Source organism: Amborella trichopoda, chromosome 7 (assembly GCF_054954075.1).
Source record: "Amborella trichopoda isolate Santa Cruz 75 chromosome 7, AtrichopodaSantaCruz75HAP2 v2.0, whole genome shotgun sequence".
In the NCBI taxonomy this organism is placed as follows: Eukaryota; Viridiplantae; Streptophyta; class Magnoliopsida; order Amborellales; family Amborellaceae; genus Amborella; species Amborella trichopoda.
In genome coordinates this window covers 16,541,297-16,565,677 of record NC_142342.1, presented here as the reverse complement: position 1 = coordinate 16,565,677, position 24,381 = coordinate 16,541,297, and the positions used below count along the sequence as shown (strand labels likewise).

At 36.6% G+C, this 24,381-nt stretch overlaps 1 protein-coding gene across 11 annotated transcripts in view; it reads left to right on the top strand.

Annotated features, from left to right (window-relative positions):
* The window catches only part of LOC18426039 (putative triglyceride lipase), a 95,115-nt gene extending 71,138 nt beyond the window's left edge, over window positions 1-23,977 (top strand). For 10 of the 11 annotated variants that reach the window (XR_016059622.1, XR_016059625.1, XR_016059623.1 and 7 more), the window contains 4 exons: window positions 955-1,080; window positions 9,538-9,618; window positions 20,387-20,512; window positions 23,725-23,977. Coding sequence is in view for 1 of the 11 variants with exons in the window: in XM_011622051.3 (XP_011620353.2) it covers window positions 955-1,080; window positions 9,538-9,618; window positions 20,387-20,512; window positions 23,725-23,796 (405 nt within the window). In the remaining 10 variants the exon portion in view is untranslated. The remainder of the gene's footprint in view (window positions 1-954; window positions 1,081-9,537; window positions 9,619-20,386; window positions 20,513-23,724) is intronic. The other variant, XR_016059616.1, reaches the window with a different exon arrangement.
* Window positions 23,978-24,381: the final 404 nt, after the last annotated feature.

Below are 24,381 nucleotides of genomic sequence, written 5' to 3'. Positions count from 1 at the left end.
GTGTTGTGTTCTCCAAAGGGTTCTTTGAGCCTACGAATTAGAATTACAATGCTTCACTGAGCATGGTTGTATCCTAGAGATATACTGAAGAAACTCCACTGAATCTTAGTAATCCAAGTTGGGGGTGTTTAAAACCTTGAAGACAGCAATAGCATCTCCTGCATGTGTCTATCTGCTGCAGCACAATGTCATGTCTCTATCTGGGAAAAAGTAGGGGTTTACAGTTTACACCACTTAAGAGAAATCTGCATTTCTCACTGTGGAAAAGAGTTAACTGCCTGTTCTGTGGTAGGTGAAAATAGTACCTCAGTTAAAGTGATACATGTCACATGGTTAAGGTGATGATGGCACTGACAGTTAAGGTGATACTCAACAGTTAAGAGAGAGCCCTTAAACTTGGCTTTCGATGACCCAATAGCCAACATTATGTTCCTATATCAGTCGCATGTTTTCTGTATAATGGCAGTTCCTATTTCTCCTAATATTGGTCATTACTTTGTTCATTGTTAGAATTAGCAATGTGAACCTGAATAGTCTTATTCACCATCACTTGGCAATGTATTTTATGTCCTCACATTTGCATGAACCTTATATTTGTTAGATGACTTGGTGATTAAAATTGTTTGGTTATAATTACATGTGCATCCCATTAAGTTTTAGGATTCTGCTAATCGTGAAATTGATTGGGAAGAGTTACAATATGGGAGGCTTTACTGTGGAGATTGTTTTTTTTAGACGGTGTAAATTATTGAAAGTTGTTAGTTGCTCTTAAAACTATTAATTATGCTTGAATACTGAAAGTTGTGAAACTTCATGAATTGCTTTATAACACTATCTTTAGGAGATCTTTCCAATTCTTGTTCGTTTACTAGACCTAATGTACTTAAACTACATGCGATCTTGAAGTTTAGAGTTCTAATCTCTGTCATTTTTATGTTATGCCAATAATTGCAGAAAGTTAGGGACAGCTGGAGAATAGTAAACCACCGAGACATTATCCCAACAGTTCCACGACTGATGGGCTATTGTCATGTTGCTCAACCTGTTTATTTTCGTACTGATGGTCTAAAAGATGTTCTGGTGAGTAGTTCAGACAAGCTTTCTTGAAGAAGTCATTATTTTATTTTTTGTAATATTGGATAAATACATGTTGTTTATATTCAATCATGTATTCGTTAGTTTCCTTCCAATTATTACATTCAAGTCATGTCTGAAACACTTGAAACCTTAAGAATTTAACACCCAAGTTTGGTGTTGAAAGTTGAATTGCTTGTACTTCCTCTATTTTAATATGGTATCCAATCCAAAGGAGAAAATTCTTAAAAGTCAGTAGAAATCTCTTGATAAACTATACGCAAATCACTAAACTCCCAAAATTTCAGTTTGTGCTACTCCCAATCCCAAAAATCTTAGGATAGCCATGGTATTTCCTCTTTGTTTTGTTTTTTTAACATATCCATACAATTTCACTTTCTAATTGATTCCTTCTCATATATCCTTCTCTCTATGCACTTTCTTGTTCGCATGTTTTCAATTCTTTGTTCTCTCCAGTCCCTTTCCTATTTTCCTCATATCACCTCATATATGTGATTTTTTCCCATACCTACTTGTTTCTCTTTTCTTAACTCGCTCTCCTCAATCCCTTCCCCATAAAGCATCTAAACGGTCTATCTTTCAATCATTGTTCTCACTTTTCGATCAATTCAACAGAAAACAAATGGCCAATTGAAGTCGGTCCATGAATCTAAATCTATACAAAACAAAAAAAGTAAAATCGAGAATCAAACATCTGCCAGTTTTTGCTCTTTCTCCTATGCATAACTACTCCTACATAAAATACTGGTATTTATGTTTCTGATTCAATTTTCTTTCCTCCTTGTTTCTCTCCTTTCTCTATGTTGATTGTCGTGACTGGAACAGTCATGTAACAATCTTGTATAATGGGTTGTACCAGCCATGTAATAGTCCTGCACAATGTTCGAAAATTCGGTCGCCCGACTGACTAGGAGGCTGCCTAGAAGAAAAAAGTTTGAAAATGCCTAAGCGCAGTCTGAGTGGGGCCATTACGCATTTTTGCTTCTGGGCCCCTGCTTAGGCGCTATTGTCTGGGCGCCCTCCTAGGCGTCGCCCCATGACAACTTGCGAGCGGGAGAAAAAAACCCTGGAGTGAGGGTAAAATATATAATGTTTTCCCTAAAAAGGGGGGGAGAGGGTTTCCCCAATAGAAAATCCGTGGCCTTTAGGGTGAAAAAAACATCTCAAAATACACTCTTCTGTGATTTATTGAAAGATCAATAAATTTTTTATTTTTTTTTCCCAAAACAAAGGCAATAGTTCATGGGTGGATTTGGAGTTTCGAATAGTTGATTTTGAAAACTTTTGGCAATCCAATAGACGAGGTTTGCACCGACATCGATTTGATTTTGATATATTGAGAGTATTATCGTATTTGCAAGAGGGTTTTGATTTTATTTTGCTACAACATATTATGTTAAGAATCATGTGTTTTTTCTTTTACTTTTTTTTTTTTAATAATATATTTACGTGTTTGTTGTTAAAAGATTGATCTTTTTGGCGATTTATTGAATTTTTCTCACTTGGAAGATGAAATTGAGCATATATCGTATTCTTTTATGAATAATTGATTCATTTTTTTGTACAATGTGTCTTATTTTGATATTTTATTTTTTTGTTTAGGTTTATTTGATAAATAATTGATTATGTGATATCTTAATAGGTTAAGTCTTATGTGAAAGTGAAACCAAAGTCTTAAAATGTCTTTATATTGAGTTCTTCTTTTAAGTCTAATTGTAAAGTAATAGTTAGTGTCTTATGTTTGGGGTGGAGGGGGGGTTTTGATTTTGGTGAGAGCACCTTGTCCTTGGGCCCCCGCTTAGGCTGCCACCCGACCGCCTAGGCGGCTAAGCACGCAAACTGCCTAGGCACTCGAATCCGTTTTTTTGAAGATTGGTCGTGCATAATGGGTTGTAACAACCATGTAACAATCACGCATAATGGGGTATAACTCCCATAGGGATCTATATTTATATAGGGCACATCGCCCCATGATTTGAATAGAGCGAAAGACATCTATGCTTTCTTTATCTTGTGCTCGAATTTACTCTTTCTCTTTCTCTCTCAATTTTAACATGGTATCAAAGCATGGATTGAACCCTAGGATATCCGGTACTTACAGTGCCCTTAGAATCATGATTTTTCTTCCTTCTTGGGCTTGAAGCTGTGGTGTATCCGCAACCTCATAAATCTAGCAAGATCATCTCACTTTCTTTTACTAATAAGTAAGATTTCATCCCAAACTCCTTTCTTTCCAGTAACCTCATATTTCTAGCAACCTCATATTTCCAGCAACCTCACCTTTCCAGCAACCTCACATTTCCAATAATCTCATGTTTCCAGGATTCTAACATATCCAACAACTCCTTTCTTTTTTAGCAATAACCTCATATTTCCAGCAACCTCACATCTGAAACTAAGGAATTAGTACCTTGACTAAAAAAAAAAACCTTAGGGTTTCTAGTTCGAGAGAAGGAAAATATCAGAGATCTAGCCCAATATTTTATTGGGAAGCAGTCAATTTTGACCACCCATGATTGATGGTTACTACAATTAAGCTAGATGGGACAAACTATTTGAATCGTCCCAATTTGCCAAAATGTTCATAGGAAGCTAGTGGAAATTGGGTTATATCACAGGAAAAGGGAGAGAGAACCTCCCATAGATGATTCATCCAAGATGAATGGGAAAATGAGAACTTGACAGTAATGGCATATGTCCTTCATTCCATGCAGCCAAGTTCCAGCAAGGAGCTGTTGTTTCTTAAGTTTGCAAAGGATATATTAGAGGCAGTAGCCAAGACATACTCATAACGAGATGGTTTGGCTAAGATTTACGAATTGCATTTTGAAATAGTGCATTTGTGGCAAGGAGAAATGCATGTGGAGAATACTTTGGGATGCTGGGGCATAAGTGGGAAGAACCATACCACTATTAGCTTATTAATCCCACCATTGATGATATTAAAAAACAAGCCGAGCAATAAAAGCTCTTTGAATTCTTAGCAGGCCTACATCCTGATTTTGAATTTCAGAGAGTACAAGTTCTAAGAAAGGACAAATTGCCCTCTCTTGAATTAGTCAATAACTATGTAAGACGGGAGGCTCTTAAGAAGGCTATTGCGTAAGAACAAAACTCAAGCATCTATTCTAAACGATCAGACTTTGCAACAAGCTTCAACCAAGGAAAAAAGGCTCGAAAAACACCAAATCGTGCCCCACCTTCTTCTATTGAAAAGGAGTAACTCAAATGCTCCCATTGTGGTAAATGGATACACACTCGAGAGCACTATTGGGACTTGCATCAACACTTGAGACCGAAACCAAGGTATGCAAAGTAGCCATGCTGCATCGAGCGAGGGAGAGGATACCTCGGGCACACAACCCTATGAATTCGATCTAAGAGATGAGGCCATCAAAGATTTATAGCACCAGTTGATTGCTCTCAAGGCTTCACTCAACTCCAAGACATCTGTAAAGCAGCCAAGTACATATGGAACTGCAAGCCATACCTCCAACTCCACCTCTTCTACGCCATGGATCATTGATTTAGGAGCTATTGTCCATATGACTAGTAAGGAAGTAGGTTTCCTTTTTTTTTCGCCTGCTTCTAGTGAAGTTAAATTTGCTGATGCATCCATGGCCAGTGCCTCTCGGAGTGGTACTTACAAACTTTCAACATCCGTGTACTTACCCTCTGTAATACATGTGCCTTTTTTTCCTTCCAATCTTCTTACTGTTAGGAGCTTGACAAAACAATTAAACTCACATTTTACCCCTCACATTGTAATTTTTATTTTTTATTTGAGAAAGGTTAACATTGTAATTAAATGGTTAGAATACATTTGGCTATAATCTAAATACGGCACTCCCACAAGTGGGTGCTCAGACAAACAGAAGTAGTAAGAGAAGAAAGAGAAAGAGGGAGAGGTAAGGAGTAGAAAAAGAATAAAAAGACCTAAAACAATAGAAGAGATCAGAATTCAACAGACTCCTAAAAATTTCTCTATCCAAGTGTTGCTATCGACTGGCGAGCTTTAAATTTCCTTCATAAGCTGACTATGTTGGTGAGAGCTAAGCGACTGACATTCTAACTTACTTCCTTTGCTAGGAGTGAGAGCAACTTGTAGAGGTAAAAGAGGGTCATCTTGGTGAGGTAATAGGGAAGTGGAGGCAAGATAGAGAAAAAACTGAGGTATGGTAGAACAAAATGGGAGGTTCGACTACTAGTGAGAGGCTGGATAGCAAATCTTCCACACTCGAAATGGTCCTCACATTGTATTTTTAGGATCTGAAAACGAGGATGATGACTGGTGGTGGTCTTGAAGACAGTGGGCTGCACCTGTTCAACATGGGATGCACTTGTACTACTCTCAGCATTGAGTCTTATAGCATGAGCAACTCCTCATGTGGCGCAACCGCTTAGGCCATATCTCACTTGTCGATGACTACTCTCGTTATACTTCGATCTATCTTTTGAATAGTAGAGATGAAGCACCTTCAGTAATTCATTTTCAAAAAAAAGTACCTTCAATAGTTAAAGTATTTAATAAAGTGGTTCAAACCTAATTTGAGAGCCAAATAAATTTTTTTGTTTTGATAATGCATAAGAATATCTATACTATGGGTTAAGAAATTATTTTCTTGAACATGGTATAGAACTCAAACATCGTGTTCCTATACACCACACCATTCAGAATGCAAAAATGTTAGAAGTGGTGAGAGGCATCTTAACATGAATGAAGGTTCCTAAGACATATTGGGATGAAGCAGTTCTTATTGCTGCTTTATGATCAATAGAATGCCTCCACCTATTCTCGATGGTGCCTATCTTTTCAAACTTTTCCATCATGCACTTCCTTTGTTTTCTCTTACACCAAAAAACCTTTTGTTGTGTCTGTGTTGTGCATACCTTGGGGCCGGCTAGGAATACACGAGGACCTCAATCTACTAGATGTGTGTTCCTAAGATACTCGAACTCTCAAAAAGGATACAAGTGTTACTATCCAAATACTAAAAGAAAATATGTCTTAACGGATGTAAACTTCTTTGAAAATATAGCATTTTTTTCTTCTTGAAGAGATTCAATATCCACTATGCCATTGGACAATCTTAATCCTCTTCCAATGAACCCATATAGCTCCAGTAATCCAACCAAGGAACAGGTGGAATCCATTGAGAAACAGCTGAAAGTATACACCTGGTGGATTCCAAACAACTAAAATATACACCTGGAAAAAAAACAAGGGAAAATCTAATAGAAACTATCACCCCAACACGTTGCTTTTTAAGTACTTTTTCTCCTTTTACAGCTATTCCTTCTTAGTACAATTTACCTATTGCTGAGAAAAAAGAAAAAATGACTTGTACTTCTCATCCAATCAGTAAGTTACTTCTCATCGAATCTGTAAGTTTGTTTCTTACGCTTCACTTTCACCTACCATTCATGCCTAACTTTGCTCTACATCCTTTTCCTATTCCTGACAAAGTTGCAGATGCATTAGCTCATCTACAATGGAAAGTCGTCCTGATTGAGGAAATGATTACCTTAGAGAAGCAATGAAGGATATAATTGATCGGCCAAAAGTCAACATGTGGTTAGATGCAAGTGGTTGTATACCCTGAAGCACAAACCAGGTGGTTCGATTGAGAGTTACAAAGCTTGACTAGTGGCTAAGGGTTTTACACAATTATATGGGGTTGACTGTAAGGATATGTTTGCTCCTTTAGGAAAATTGTAATCAGTACACGTACGTTTATCTATTGAAGTAAATAGGAAATGGTCACTCCACCAACTAGACGTGAAGAATCTTTTTCTTCATGGAGATCTGTAAGAAGAAGTGTATATGGCATTGCCACTTGGGTTTTATCCTCAGGGGGAGACAGGGAAGCTCTATAAATTGAGAAAATCTATATAGGGACTGAAACATTCACCTCGAACTTGGTTCGAAAAGTTCAGTATGGCACTATGTCAGTTAGGATTTTAGAGAAGTGTTTCAAATCATTCAATATTTCTTTAAAGAGATTCTTGTTCTACCACAATCTGGTAGTGTATGTGGATGATATAGTGCTCATAGGAACTAATGATAACGAGATTCAAAATGTGAAAGATTTCCTTGGGGGTGTTTTTGATATCAAGGATCTTGGTCCATTGAAATACGTCCTTAGAATAGAGGTGACTAGGTCTAAACAATGAATTTTTTTATCTCAAAGTATACTCTCAATCTTCTCAATGACACAGGGTGCTTGGAGCCAACCAGTTGAATCTCATATTGAGGTTAACCACAATTTGTATGACCAGCCGTCGTATATGTCAGAGATTAGTGGGTAGATTTATTTATTTGACTGTCACACAGCCGAACATCCTAGTATATATCAGAGATTAGTGGGTAGATTTATTTATTTGTCTGTCACACAGCCGAACATCCTAGTATATATCAGAGATTAGTGGGTAGATTTATTTATTTGACTGTCACACAGCCGAACATCCTAGTATATCAGAGATTAGTGGGTAGATTTATTTATTTGACTGTCACACAGCCGAACATCCTAGTATATATCAGAGATTAGTGGGTAGATTTATTGCAAGTGTGGCAAGTTAATTTTGCATATACCATGCTTCCAATACTTGGAGTTTGTTTATCACATTTTATGATACTTGAAATCTGCTCCAGGGAAAGGGCTGCTTTATACAAGTCATTTTCACCTTGATGTACAAAGTTTCTGCAATGCAAATTGTGCTGAGTGTTCTCTTGATCGATGATCCATCACAGATTGTGGGTGGTAATTTAGTCACCTGGAAGAGTAAGAAGCATAGTGTTGTCGCCCAATCTTCAGCAAAAAACGAGTATCGAGCTAGAATAATTTGGCTCCTTTCTCTTCTTGAAGAGATCAATGTTAATGTATCAACTCTTATTCCTCTACACTGTGGTAACTAAGCAGCAATTTATATTGCTTCAAATCTTGTATTTCATGAAAGAATCAAGCATATTGAAGTTGACTGTCACTTCGTCGGAGAAAAGGTCGCTTCAAAGACAATATGTACTCCATTTGTTCAGTTTGAGAATCAATTGGCATGCATATTTACTGAGGCCTCTAATCCAGTTCGACTAAAGGATACTTTGTACAAGCTGCGCATTTATGATATATATGCTCCAGCTTGTGAAGGAGTGGAGTAGCCGTAACAGTCTTGTATAATAAGCTATAACAGCCATGTAACAATCTTGCAGAATGGGTAACAGCCATGTAACAATTATGCATAATGGGTTGTAACTCCCGTAGGGCGGATTGGTGTATATATAGGGGCACATTACCCCGTTATTTGAATAGAAAAAAAATACATTTGTACTTTATCTTGTGCTTGACTTTACTTTCTCTCTTTTATCTCTCAATTGTAACATTGACAAAGAAAAATAGTTATCGTAATTTTCTTGTATTTCATTTTGCTTGCTAACTTGCAGAAATGAAACGAAACCCTCTTCAGCCTCATATTTGATTACCCAACAAAAGGAAAGAATGATAAAAGAAAAATGAAGTGTGTGAAACGTAAAAGTCAAGCTTTTGATTCAAGAAAAAAGAAAAGCATGGGGAGAAGTAAATTTGTATTTGATATCTCCCATGATTCTGCACAGACTTCGACATTTTCTCCAATCTCCTCTCCTTAGATAGCCCAAACTTTCTACTCTAGAAAATTCGAATGTCATATTTTTTCCTTTCATTTTTATTTTCCAGAGTTCTTCCTTTATGTTGGTTCCGATATTTCTCCAACTCATTTTTTACCCACCTTTATCTGGAAATATAACCTTGGAAGTGACACGCCATGCGATAGTTAGTTCAGAAAAGGTCAATAACTGCCCTCTTGGACTTCAATATGCTATAGGGTGAGACTTTGTCCACATATTTGCTGATAGGTACATGCTATAACCCAACGTGGCATATATAATCCGATGGAGTATGGATATCTTACTCCAGCGAGCATTACTATCTGTTCACTGCTCTTTGATGGTGGAGATTAACAATAATGGGGGCCATTAATCTGTCCTTAACCGGGAGAAGAAGTAGGAGTTCCCTTCGGGAACTACTTCACTTGTTTATGATATATTGTCCCTTTGTCATCATCTTTTCTCCATAGTGTTTATTGGTTTCTATAGAAGTTATTGCGATGAGATCGAAATTAGACGTTAATCATCTACATTCCTCTTCCTGTGTTTCCATGTAAGGCTTGTTTATGATATTTTTTATTTTTTTTATGTATTTTTATTCTTAATCATGTACATTGTTGTGAAAGATAATAATATAAAATTGCAAATTAGTCTAAACCAGCCTTTGTCATGCAATTTTTGCTAATAACAATTACCAGAGGCATGTTTACGATTCTTTTATGTACTACAATACTACTATAAAACTGTGTATTAAACTAAACCAGCCATTGTCATGCAAGTTGTGTTAATAACTATTACCACAGGCAAATATGGAGATTATGGGAGATGGTTACCAAGGAGATGTAATCGGAGAGTCAACCCCAGATGTTCTTGTCACTGAGTTTGTATGTTATTTGACCTTCATTACAGTTATAAAGGATTATTACCTGCTTATACTTTACATTGTATTTGATTCGTTAATTTCTTCTTCTTTTTTTACCTTTGTTAATTTATATCTGACTTGGACATATTGCATGAGACTTTTTTCCTCTTTGGTCTTTACTAATTCATGAATTGTCAGGAGTTATTATGTCTTCATGAATCATAATGACAAAAATAACTCTTCACGTTCACTTTCACTTATGTACATGGCACCGGAAAAGTATCAATGTGCAATTCAATGGAGCATCTCTCTCAAAAAATAAAAAATAAAAATAATTGGCTGTGATTAGCAGAAGTAATTTAGGGTTTTCAAGCATTATAATTTTTAGCATCTCCTTGATACATGTGCTAGTCTACTCAAATATTTAAGTTACATGTAAATCCTCAGAAAAGAACAAAGGGGGCAGAACAAGACTGGAGAATCTAGGGAATGGCATGCACAGTTCTTAACTAGTTGTGAACGTCACCAACTGTTTAATATTTGCATTATTTAAGGGATTTTTAGGTTCCCCATAATTCTAGACTCCCCAACTTTTTTCTTTGAAGTATGTAAGCAGAAAATACTTCATGCTTATACACGAGTGCAGTTTGCTTTGGATTCTACCTAAAAAACATTTATGGCTACTATATGAATCATTTCCTGTGTGGTTGGGTTGCAATCAAACTAGTGTTCTTGGAGAATTGAAGTTTACCCTAGATATCAATCTTGTGAAGTTGTTTTTAACCTCTTTTCCACCAATATGAATCATTTCCTCTATTTTAAGATCAGTGTGCCCTAACAGAATTGGTTTTTTAATATACTTTCAATAACCAAGTTGTACGTCATAGATTGTACTTAGTCTAGGTTGAAGGTTGAAACTTGAATGGTCTGAAGTGAGAACGCCATGCTTCCAGTTTAGAAAGTTGACATGTCATGATGAATGTTGCATTCTGAACACTCTGAATGAGATGCCTTCATATCTCTCTCAAGAAGTTGATGCAGTTGACCCTTCCACTGCCATTAAGGATGTTCCTATGTTGGTAAGGATTTGGCACAGAAGTTTATTCCTCAAACTTAGAGACTCCTGGAAACTCTTCCATCCACACATCTCTCATTTGGAAAGCTATCTATACCTGTGCATAGAGAGTTTCCCCATTGCATTATATTGATATATCGTGTGACTTGCTCTTAAGGAGGGGAACCTGTAATCTGCATTCTGGGACCATGATTTCACTATCTATTGGACTGCTTTAATGAGCAAATCGTGAGCCCCTACATCAGACTATGGGTAATGGGTCTCGTTGGTTCTGGTTTGAGAAGAAGGTTAAGGACCAAGGTTACTAGGTTAGGTGAGTGCCTTGAGAAGAAGGTTAAGGACCCACGTGAAGGGCCAAGGGTGCAGGTCCACACGTTGGGGGCACCACATGGGTGTGGGATGTGCGGCCCTCATGGCCCACACGTTCTAGCCTAGCGTGGATTCCCATGTCTTTTGAAGAAGGAAACCTTATGAAATCTTTGAAAAGATTTAGTGTCCATTTTTTGTGGGAGTAGAGGATATTTTATGTTCATAAAATATTATTTCAAATCTTTGAATTTTGATCAAAGTTTATTTGACTTTAAATTTTCGGTAATATTATTGTTCAATTTATTGTAATTTATAGGAGCACTATTTTTATTAGAATTCATAAATTATTTGTATTTGAATTTTTTGAATTAAGCTCCTGAATTAAATCATATTAGTTTGGCAATAAAAAGAAAGATCTTAGGTCGTATTCAGGGTTTTATTTCTTGTTTACAACATTGTTTTGTGGCACTAGTAAATAAAATTCAGATATATTAATTAAAAAAAACGAGAAAAATTTTTATTTTACTCTCTGGAATTCTGCATAGATACTTCTTTCAGTGATCCCCTCTCTACTTCTTAAGTAACTGAGTCATGAAAGCCACTAAATCTCTCTCCATCCTTCGTGAGATTGTGAGCCCTCTCGTTAGCATGACTGTAGGTTATAGTTAAGGGAACCTTGTGGGTAGGGTGACGATCCCTACTCCGAAACCTCAATCCCTCGGTTCCTAAAAGGGATCTCGTAGGAATCCTGGTTTTTCAATTTTGGGATCTCGCTCCCAAAAAAAGTGGACCATGTTCCATCCATTAGTGGAATCCAGTTTCATATCGAAATAGATTCCCTCTTCCATCAACCATTGTCCAAGGTTTTGATACATTAAAATCTTGGGTTTCATGTTTGTGGGATCTACTTTCATTAATGGATGATACCAGGTTAGAGATCGCTATTGTCCCAACTTCCCATTATTTAGGAATCATAAGTTTCATGATGGTAAAATCCAGTCCCTTTTTCGCATAGCACGCAGTTCCATTATTTCGATTCTTACTTTGAACTAGGCATAGTGTAGAGTGACCCATTGTTTTATTAAGTCTGTTTAACCCATCAGTCTTAGTTGTGAGAACATATATTTCATTTAAAATCTTATATTTATGATGTCCTATTTTAGATTCTTAAATCACAGTGATGAATCCGTTGATATTCTTTGATGCTTTCTTCTATTTCAAATGAGCCATCCCTCTTAGTTGTGAGATGAGAATATATGCTTTCATTTCAAGCTTTAAATTTACAAGAATCTTCTTTTATATCAGAGAGAGAGAGAGAAAGAGAGAGAGAGAGAGAGAGAGAGAGAGAGAGAGAGAGAGAGACTACATTCGAAGAAGATAACCACCCTTGAGTGGTAAGATTCTGGGTTGTCAGGGAATCAGAGGGAATGGTGCATGTCAAACTTGTGTCATGGCTTGAAGATGTAGTGGGAGGTACAAGCCTTGGTAATGGAGCACTCTGACGAACCTCATCATCAGCATCAAGGTGGTCGCCTAATGCTTCTAATACCCCAACATCATCCTCCAGGTCGTCTTCATCACGATGAAAATCCCATCCTCAAGGAGGTCATCATCATGAGGACCTTGATTCCTATACTTGAAGAAACTAGATATTAGAACAAGAGGAACCCTGTTATATGACAAACTTAATCCTCGATTCCTTAACCAAGGAAACCTGTACTAGCTCTACTTGACAACCTCATCTTATGTATAGTGGAGCTTAGATTCCTGCTAGTTAAAACCTCAAACCCATTGACATGGAATCTCACTCCCGTAAACCTAAGGATCTCGTTCCCTATCTTGTTCATTGTATGGACACCAGTGTTTCAAAAAGACCCAGGCGGCCATAGGGGTCTAGGCCGCCCAACGCCTAGGCGGCCGCATAGGCTGGCACCCAGAACCTAGGCATCCCAATTGAAAAAAAAAAACCGATAGCTGATAATCTTTAATCTATACGAATTTTGATAATCCATAAGACCATAATACATAAGAATTTTGATAATCCATAAGACCATAATCTCAGTTAAAAAAAGAAGATAGAAGTCGAGAAGAGAATTTTGATAATTCATAAGACCATAATCCATATTTTTATACATTGCTAAAACAGTAAAACCATACAAGCATACACTGATAGTCTGATACATTGTAGACTGTACACACAAAAGTTAGATAGTAGAACTAAAAACTAGAAAGTAGAAACTAAAAATAAGAAAAAAAAAATATACAGAATTTCAGAAAATATACAGTCTGGGACATAACAGTCAGCACCCAACACAACAGTCAATACTCAACACCAAGAGGCTTCAGTCATCATCATCATCATCATTAGAAGGAATAGGGTACGTTTCATCATATGTATCTGATTTGAGGCCATCATCATCAAAGTCATCTCCCTCTTCAATATAACGCTCTTCCTCTTTTGTTTCTTCTGAATTTGCCTCTTCCTCCTCTTCTTCTACTTCCCTCTTACTAGTATGTGCAGATGAGGCCTTAGAAGTCTTGGCTGCTCTACCCTTTTCTATCTTTTTGTGTTTCCCTGAACTCAAATGTTGTATAATTTTCTCCCTGATAGTCGTAGGAACATTTTTACACGGGGCAACATCACCCTTAATACCTACAAGGTGTTTTTAAACCGGTAAATGCCCCGCAATAATTACATTTAATACAATTTCTTTCATTCGAATTTGGGTGATAGCCTTACTTCCAACCCGGATCACCACTTCTAAAAGAACCTGAAGAAGATATTTTCATAGAATAAGGTTCATTTTCATCATTTTCTGGTTATTTTAAATTCAAAAGTTGTCTAATCTCATCCCGAATAGCTTCAGGAAACTTTTTACGAGAAGCAACGTTCCGTTTAATACCAGCAAGGTGTTTCTTGAATCGGTTAATACCCCCATTAGTATCTTTTTCACAAAAATTATACCTTGTACAATTTTTATCGTTTGGTTTTGGGTTATAAGTAGCAGAAATAGATCTATTCGAATGACAAGGATTTTATTCTTGTTTTTGTTTTACAGAACTGAAGCCTTCCAACAAAAATGATGATGATGACTGAAGCAACCCGGATCACTTTATAACCCGAATCCGGGTTGCTTCGAGGTTGTTTTAGTCCTGAAGCAACCCGGATTCGGGTTATATCCATATTTTTTGTATCTTTTTCACAAATACAATTTTTGTCATTTGGATTCGGGTTATATCCATATTTCCAACGCGGATCTTCACTTCAACTAGATCTTGAAGAAGGCATCTCAAAATAAAACAAGCAATCTAAAAAATAAAGTTTTGCACTTACTTTGATTGCTTGAACTCCAAATTTCCACCTCTGAGATGTTTTCTGGTGCTAAAATAATAAAAAACACCCTCTAATAGAATTATAAAACTCCAAAACTAAATCAAATCTACCTGGGTGATATTTGGATCCGTTTTCCATAACTTTGAGAAACACTTTGATTCAATAAAAGTCACAAAATTTAGTTTTCTTGAGGTTTCTTTCTCTCTAAAATGAGTTTTTGTGGTTTTAGTTTTCAAATGAATCTAAAACCCATCCTTAAAACCCTTTATGTTTCAAAAAAAATAAATACAACGAAAATAAATAAATAAATTCCACCCCTAGGCGGGGTGTAAGCCCTGGGCGACCGCCCAGGGCTGCGCATTGAGCGCCTGCCTAGGCGGGTTCCGTACCGCCTGGGCGGCCACCCCGGGACTGCCGCCCAGTTTGGCCGCCTAGGCCTGGGCGATGAGCCCAGGCCTTCCGGACCACCTACGCCTGGGCGATGCCCAATGAATGAAATTTTGAGAGTCACCTTCGGCAATAAAAAGCATAAAGAAGGAGTCCTTATGCAACCTCAATCAGGTCAGCGGCACTGATAACTCGGCCTGGTGGAGTCACCAGTCCCCAACTATCCAAAAAAGGTCATCAAAACCCTCCCTTGTACTATCTTTGAGAATCCCTCCCGCTTGATATCTGGATTGCTCAATAATGAAATCTTGAGCTCTTTCCTATCTGTTTTGTAAAGATAATATTGTAATTAACATTTCCCATAATATGTTGAATGTTTTTATGTCTGAAAACTGCATAGTTTGTCTATTAATCAAGTAAACATGACCTTAAATTATATTCTGTTTCTCTTCTGCACTGCTTGTTATTTGTGAGACATAAAAATGGAAACTTCATTCCATGGTGCCAGAAAAAGACAACTTTCTACTGTCTAGATGAAATTTATTTTCTAACATATTGCATAAGCCCTTGATATCATTGAATGAGTCTAACCTTTCTATCACAAATTTGATAAAGCAAAAGAGTCACTGCAAGCTTCCCTTTACTCGTCATAGAGATCCTTATTAAGGAGTTACAGTTGTTCCCTTAGATGTCTGGACATCTGTTCAGTGGTCATTTAATGTATTTACACCATCCGATCTTGCTCATTTATGATTACTACAAAGTATCTTGGATGTACTTAATGAGAAATAGAAATGTCATTAATGATCCATGTTATGATTCTAACTCAAAACGGAAGGCTCATATAAATTTTGAGGAAAAGCAATGGAGGGGAATGTTTCAAACGGGTTTAGATTATATATGAAGAGTTTCTAGTATTATGCATGAAAATTTGTCACCTTATACTCTACAAGAAATAGTCTGGCAAAAAGAAAAACCAACGTCTATTAGGAGTGAATAGGGCTCTGGTTGTTTTTTTTGGGTAAGTTCATGGTCTCTAATAATTATTCTCTTCCTAGAAATTATGGTCTGAGGTTGTCCTAATAGTCACATATCTGGTTAATAGAATTCTCTTGTATCTTCGTTTTGGAAAATTGCCATATAAGTAATAAATGGAACAGCACCAAAATATGTATTACTTGGGAGTTCTAGGATGCATGTATTTTGTTAGCTTGTGGATGCCCTTTCAATCATAAGGGTATGTGTCTCATAATCTTTTGACTAATACATCAACGCTATTTTTACATGGCCAATCTTGCAAATAAAGAAAGATGTGATAACAAGATTACGTAATGACAATCAAGATAATTGAGAAAAGCATTTCATTGCCATACAATCAACCTGACTTCATTTCTATATTGTAGATTAGACATCTTTAGATGATCATTTTGGAGACTTGAACGACTGAGCGAGGTTGTGAAAAGAATAAAGAAGAGCAGGTTGTATCCTCAATTTACTATACACCTCAGACACATTTCAAGAAGACGCCGGACATTGTATCCCATCTAGATCTGCCTGCGACAAATCAAGATGAGTCTACATCTTCTGATTTTGAATCCACATACTCCTTTCCTGATGATCCTCACAATTTCTTACATCTACTCGGTTAAAATATACTATGGAAATAAGTTTCTTATCAGCACTTGACAGCTCACTGCACCTTCCTTGCTGCTATTTTCTCTACTTTTAAGTCCAAATTATTAGAAAAATAGCCACTCAACAGTTTTTGAGGTGGCATTAAGAATAAGAAACCCGACGGTGTGTGGGTTCCAATTCACAAATTCTGATATTACTTGTCACCCAAAAGCCCGTCTCATACCTGTATACCCTTATAGATTCTTCCCCTTTAGAATATTTTTGTGATGCAGCACCTTAGGGCATAGTTCTTGCGATCTAGATTGATGGAGGGAAAAATTGTTCTTATTTTTATTCAACTTTAAAGGATGTATATTATAGTTTTCTTTTAGTACTTATTTCTAGGGTTTTTAGTTTTTTAGGGATTCTAGGGTTTTTAGTTTTTTAGGGATTCTAGGGTTTTTATAGTTTTTTGTTTATTTCATGGGAACTATTCACAAGTGTTATTCACAAGTACTGTTCATGGGTATTGTTCATAGGGGTAAAACTATCATTATGAATTTTTAATTTAAGTTAAGATATATGGATCTAAAGTTAATTGTATGGACAAATATTGTTCAAAACAATAATTTTTCAATTTAAATAAGTGATGGATTGTTGAGTTTTTTTGTGGCCTTTAAAGGCCTAGAGAGCTTGTAAATATGATGCATAGTGGAATATGCACTTCAGTGGGAGTGTGTATATTGACTGACCAATGGTTAGGCTGTTTATGACCCTGGTTATGGCCAAAATTGGCCCTGGCCATGTGGCACAACCAAGAATGGTGTGAAGTGGGTCATCTCTTGTTGAGGCCGAAGAGATACCCAGAGATCATGTTTGTAGGTCAGGAGAACTGTGTGGTCTCCTGTGTGGTTGTAGGCCTATGAGAGCAAGGGCCAAATCCTCTACAAACTTCCGCATGGCATGTACACATGACAGTCGCATGGGAAGCAACCCTTTTTTAGAGGGACACGTGTACATGTGCATTGACAGGGTCCTCTTTTGCATTGTGGTGACAAGTGCTGGACTTGCTCTTAAAAGGGGGAACTGTAATCGACATGCAAGGATCATAGTCTCATTGTTTTATTATCCAACTTTGACAAGCCAATCATGAGCTCCTGCAAAGAGATTGTGGGTCATGGGACTTTGTTGGGTTGCATAAGAGAACAATTGTGGATCATGGTTTTTGAGGCAAGTGGAATGCCCTTAGTGTCGTGTATTTTGACCCATTGGTACCAATCCACTCCTAGTATATTTTATTATGGTATTGTAAATGTTTTTTTGATTTCAAAATATTTTTTCAGAATTTTAAAATATTTTCTGATGTGAATTTTCATAGAAGGGAATTTCTGAAAAATTCAGAACTCTAAATAACACATGTGAGACCAAGGATCCAGCCCCACATGTAGAACTACGCCCTATTTTTGTAAAGCATAATAGTGGCACGCCATTATTTATGAAACAAGGGAGGCACGCCCTCTTTTAATATTTTATATTGTTTAAAAGGTAGTTACTCCACTTTTTAAGGAAAATAAAAGGGGGCACCCATTCTATTACAATTTTTTTTGGAGGGAGAAAGGGGGGCACACCACTTTTTTTGTCAAAATCCCCCACGCCGCTGCCTTGGGAAGAAGGGCATGACCTCTTATTTTAAACTTTTGTTTCTTGTCCTCTTATTTTAAACTTTTGTTTCAAATTTAAATTTGATAAATCTAAAGATGGGAAATCTAATGAGATTCCCAATATATAAAAAATATTTAAGTTTGATTTCAAATTTAAAATAGGATAAAGTCAAACAGTAAGGGGATAATATTCCTAATCTTTCTACCCAAAATTATGATGGCTGATTTTTAGGATGGATAGCTCTGATTAATCTCTTACCCCACAGATTTCCTATTTATCCTAAAAAGGTGTAGTTGAAGATTAGATAAGATAAATCCTATTCAAACTAGGAGATAGATTTCTTTTAGATTTCCTTTTATTTAAAGATCTAGTTTGAACTTATTTGAGATCCATCATAAAATCTTTTTTCCTCTCTCCGAAAAGGTCCTCTCTATCTCTCTCTCTCCCTCACGCAGCAATATTGGGGGATCTCTCTCTCTCCGTCACGCAACAATATTGGGAGATCTCTGTCACCCTAACGCATCAATTTGGGGGGCCTCTCTCTCGCTCTCCCTCATGCACTAATATTGAGGGGGGGTCTCTCTCTCAGCAGTCTCTCTCTCACAATATTGGGGGTCTCTTTTCTCTCCCACATCCCTCACATCTCTGTCTTTTAACCAAAAGAGAGGACGCCACCTCTTTATCTCTCCTCTATATTTTTTGCATTGAAAGAAAAATAGAGGTGACCTATTTTAGGTGAAACCCTAGGAAAGAGTTTGCTGTATTTTTTAAGGAAGAAGAGAGAATCCCACTGAGAGATATCAACTCCCAAGATCAACCGTATTTTGTTCCCATATGGTTTGTATAAACTCTAGTTTATTTTGAGCTTTCTAAAACCCTAGAGGAAAACCTAGTGGAAGAAGGATTGCCTACAAAGCTTCTCTATCTTATAATTTCCAGCAACACTTTAAGGAGAAAAGGCGTGCCATTGGTCAGGGAATCCAGTGTGGGGTGTACCAAGTCCTGGTTGGGTAACTTCTGGCATCTTCCAAATAGTATTTCCATTAGTTTTTATTTATTTTGAGTTTTTTTTCTTTTTTTTCCTGTAATTTTCTAGGAACTTATATTGTGTTGAAAATTGTTATAAGAGTTAGTTTAAAGTTCCTGGATAGTTTTTATTTCTTTTGACAGTAAAATAAAGATCCTAGGTGTTATCTAGCGCATTGTTTTAATTTTTCAGCAATATATTGTGGCACATGTAAGTGGAATTCAAGTATTTGGAATAAAAGTAAAAGTAATTTTTTTAATTTAATACCGTGAGTTCCATATAGCCATACTTTTCATGGATGGGCTGAAGAGTAATTCATGTATTCTTTTTTAAGAAAAGAAAGATTTTGTCTTGTAAAAGATGCCTAAGGCTTGAGCATAGGTGGGAGAAAGCCTTAGGGTTTCTCCAAAATTGCTTGTGTTTGGCTTGTTTCTTGCTAATTTTATTGTTCCCTCAAATTTCCCTACATCATAGATGCACCAACATGGAATGATTAACATCCATAGAGGCATTTATTGCCGTATAGGGATCTATACAAGAAACAAGAAATTGAAATACAGAAATATGTGCATTAAAACCCTTTTAGTATTGAAAGGCTTAATAGAATAACATAATGTTATGCATATGGGTGTGGTGCGGTGAACCTAAACGATATGAAAACACTAGGAAAAACAATTTGTACACCATAAAATGACCTAATCAGGGTGTACAGAGCAGCACAGATTTGATTGATCAAATGCTAGTTAAAAACCACATGCTAAAAGATCCTCTAAATTCTCAATAATTGTACATTTAAATATGGTCAGCCATGTCATCCGAAAGTCTCACCCTCTAAATGAAAAGCCCTAACTTGGCCAAACAGGCCACCTCCTTGCTACCATGTTGGTATGGAGAAATTTCATTAGCTGAATCAATATGTTATGTGGACAAGCAAAGGTTTGAAAAGGTTTTGAAGAGAGATGGCATCTTTCATGAAACATCTCACTTTTGATTCATTCTTTGAAGCATAGGTTTGAAAAGGTTTTGAAGAGAGAGAGAATCTTCCATGAAACATCTCACTTTAGATTCATTCTTTCTTTTTTCATGTGTAAAAGAAGATATGGTTGATACTCGATAGGAGCTACATATCAATAGTTTCAAACAGGAGAGAATTAAGAGCATGGCCTTCTAGGAAGGATACATGGCAGGACCTGCTCTCCTTTTGTGTGCACGTCTCCCTTTCTTTAAAACATTTTCACATGTAACATGTGAAAGGTAGCTATTTAATAAATTATTTGGTTGTTGTAAAAATTTCAGTCCTCATAGTTTGGATTAGAGATTTCTCTTCACTTAATATGGACGAATGATCAGTTAATTACTTGATCATATTTTCTTTTTTGCAGATGAAAGGTGAGAAACAGCTGATTGAGAAGATTTTGCAGACAGAGATAAACCTCTTCCGTTCAATCAGGGATGGGACTGCTCTTATGCAACATATGGAGGATTTTTATTACATTACCTTGTTAGAGGTGCCTTTCTTCTCTACTAGTTAGGCTTGCCTGCAACTATCATTTTATAATTTATCTCTATTTAGAATATACTTATTTGGGTGGGTTAGGGCATCCATAATCTAATTGTCTCTATCAAACATCAATTGTTTTGCTCTATGCTTGGTTTACTGGTGGCTGAGACAGAGTGCATTGATTCAAAAAACTCATGAATGACACTGACATCCATTGTTGTGGGCTTGGTCTAGCAAGGAACTTTTGCTTCAGAATTTGATTTTGCCACAAATTGGCTTTATCTGTTTAAAACATTTCATAGATGGGAGGGCTTTCTATGTGACCCCACCCACATACATGTAATATGTGACCCCTGGTCTCATCCACCAGATCTGAAGAGATGGCTGAGATGGCTTGAGTCACAATGTCACAATCTAGCACTTAACCGTCAAATCTTGATCAGATGGCTCATAGTGCTTTATTTTTTTATTTTAATTCTACAAATAATTTTGAAACAAAATTTGGGGCATGCATAGGTTTAACAAGGGCATACATGATAAAAATATTTTAAAAAACTATTTCCTGTGATAAAAATTATCAGAATACCCCCCCGAAAATTGAAGGGGCATTTTGGTCATTTATTTTTACATAAAATATTTGTTTTTAATTTTTTCAGGTTCACCCTAATTTTCTGATGGGATGCCCAAAATTTCATCAAAAAATATTTTGTAGTCAAAAAATGAAAAATAAAACAGTGTTTGACGTGACATTGTGATATGAACAATGGTAGCCATTCGATTCAGATCGAATGGTTAAGTAGTGGGATCGCATATAAGTTATATGTTGTTGGGGTCACATAGAAACAATTCCCTTCATGGATATATCCTTCATTCCTTTGCTGTCTTTTTTGACCGTTATGTAATGTTTTAAGTCTGTATGATGGCTGCAGATTCTCTTACCTCCCTTAGAAATTTCCAGATTAACAATTGCATGATGGAAATCCATTACCCTTCTGTTAACCTCTCAAGCAGTATTCCCATTTGATACTAATTTGTGATAATTATATTAGCCATAATGTTAATTTCTTAACTAAACTAAAAGGTCAAGGGTTAATGATTTTACTAACTGAAAATCTCATTTACTGGATATCTTAGCTGTTTGTCACTTTTTAAGAGAGGGAAACTGTAATTTTAACCAGTGTCTGTTTCAATCCCTTTAACATGATCTTATTCCCACTGGTGATTTGTCTTACATGCTGCCTGAGAATATTGTGTTCATTGGTTTTTACCATAAAGGTTTGGAACTCCCAAAGGGAAACTTGTATAGCTGATAACTCCATGCTTAGCTTGCCTGACCCATCCTAAGAGATGTTGCCAAAATTTCCACTTGACTGTTTGAGTAAAGACTTCTATGGATTTTCCCTTGTTTTCAGAACATTTTTGCTAGAAGTCTTGTTGCCTGTATAAAGGATTTCTGGTCTTCATATGCCGTCCTCTACCTTCACCAAGAATCTATAAATTCAGACCTGTTCTCCATACAACATGAAATGAAGTGTTCATATGTAAACTATTTTGGGACACCACTTAATCTCTTGGATCTCTCTTTCGAGGATCCGTCACCTTAAATTTCACAGAAATGTGACTGTCATACCGGAGAAATTCTGAACAATTACCTAATAATCCAATTCAGACATTAAGTATGCTCAAGCCTGCAGTTCATCGGGATCTACTAATATGTTCATTGAAACTGTATCTAACTTGTAGGTTCAATTCAGCCTGGCTTGTTGATTCTGAGTTGTATAACCCTGCTTTGACAACCAACACCAGATATTGGGTACCTTATGAATATAGGTTTGTAATGAATATTCTTCATCAAGCCCGGATATTCTTCATCAAGCCCTTGTGATCTAACCCTGTTTTGACCCAACGTAAATAAGAGAAATGTTGTATGAAGTACTCTATAACAAATCTATGATACGGAACTAGCAAGGAAAGAAACAATGAAGCAACCTTAAAAAGTATCATCTGCCAAAAAGAGTGAAACATCCTTTGACCCTAGGTTCAATATCCCTTCTGATACTTGTGCTCATCCTACAACTTAAAAGTTCTCCAAAAATTCAACTATCTTATTTTTGAGTCCTGTGCAACCTGGTATATTTTCCAACAACAAAAGTCACATAACCGAGTCCTTGGCTGAAGTCATTAGATTTCTACTCCCTTCTATTGCGATTTGAGGACTTCCAAAACTCCCGACTCTGGTGTTCCATGGACACCTGTCTTCAGAATACTTGCTGAACAGTAAGCATCTCTCATGAATTCCTTCTGATTACATGCATCCAAACTTCTCTCACTACGGGATGGATCCCCTACTCTTGCCACTAGACTTACAACCCTTGTTCAGTTCCAGGGGATGTTCTTTCTAATCCTCCTTTCCTGAAGTCGCCATTTACCAGTTCCTTAACATTCTGAGAGGTTTGTCTTTCCCTTCAGCTATGCAGACCTTCTACATTACGACATGGTTAAAATGTTTTTCCATTGGACAGACCTGCTGAATTGTTGACCACCTCCTTTGGGGGATCTTCGGTCATAATATGTATATGGAATTTCTCTCCCTCAATTCTCACTGAACCTCCTAATATCATTGCAACTATGTCCAAAATTTGGTGAACTTCCAAGGATGAACAGAGAACAGTAAGTTTTCTCCTCCAAGGATCACACACCCGCAAGGACTTTGGTTTTCCTCTGCTCCTTAGTTGTTCTCTGTTTTTTCTTAGTAACTCCATGGTTGCCATTTTTTCCTGCTTTCCCAATATCCTGCACCTTGTAGTCATGGCTCCCTTTTATACGGGTTCCTAAGATCCATTATTCTGTTGGGGAAGTAGGCTGACTTGTATTGCATATAGAAATCTAAGAACATTTATTTTATATAGAAGCCGGAAAAGTAATTTTATCCAGGTGCATATTACTGTTGGCCATTCCAAGTATTTAGACGAGCAAATAAATGAAGACATATTCCTGACTTTGTTCTCACAACTTGTGGTGTATATATCTATTTACTTCCTCTTAATATGTGTATATGTATGAGATCTAATTATTATTAATTTGATCGCTTGTGTTACCTATAACCTCTTGATTCCTTTTCTCCATTCTCTGACTGCTTTAGTCTCTATCGAGGCTGCACTCTCTGATGTCTCCTGTTGTCTTGTGATGTGGTTTTAACATGCCAAACTGATTCTGCAGAGCGTAAGATCAAAATACAGAGTTGGTGGGGGCTCAAGTTCTGATGAAGAAAGGAAATTCTTGAGTGCATGAGGCTCTAATGAGGCTTATTTATCAGACTTATTTGTTGCCATTTTCTTGCGTATGGAATGTGCACATTATCCCATTCAGATAGTTTTTTGCTATATCATGTTTTAACCCTACTGTAAATAGTTTATGAATAATATAAGCATTTTTTATGTGAGGAGAAAAAATAACTATAATAAAAATAAAACAATGGGTGAGAGATTATACCTTCTCTCAGGGTCTGCAAGGAATCCATCCTCAAGAAAATATACCACCAAAAACAATATTTTCACGAGATCAAATTTTACTCGATTTCAATCTATGCTTTATAGTTAAGGGCCATCTCCCTTTAAATAAACTTAAAAAGAAAAACACCCACCCAAGATAATTCTCTTTATTACGAACTCTCCCCTATTTTCTCTCTGTTCTCTATTATCTCACATTTTTTTCTTTCACGTACCATCCCTATATTCTCTCTTTCTAACTTCCACATTAGTCTTTCTAAGAGTAAAAGATAACTACTACTAATTATTTTCTAAACAAATATCTTTACCTTATCTATATGTTATTCCTTAAACTAAAAAGATAGACCTTCCCAAAACAAATCACGCA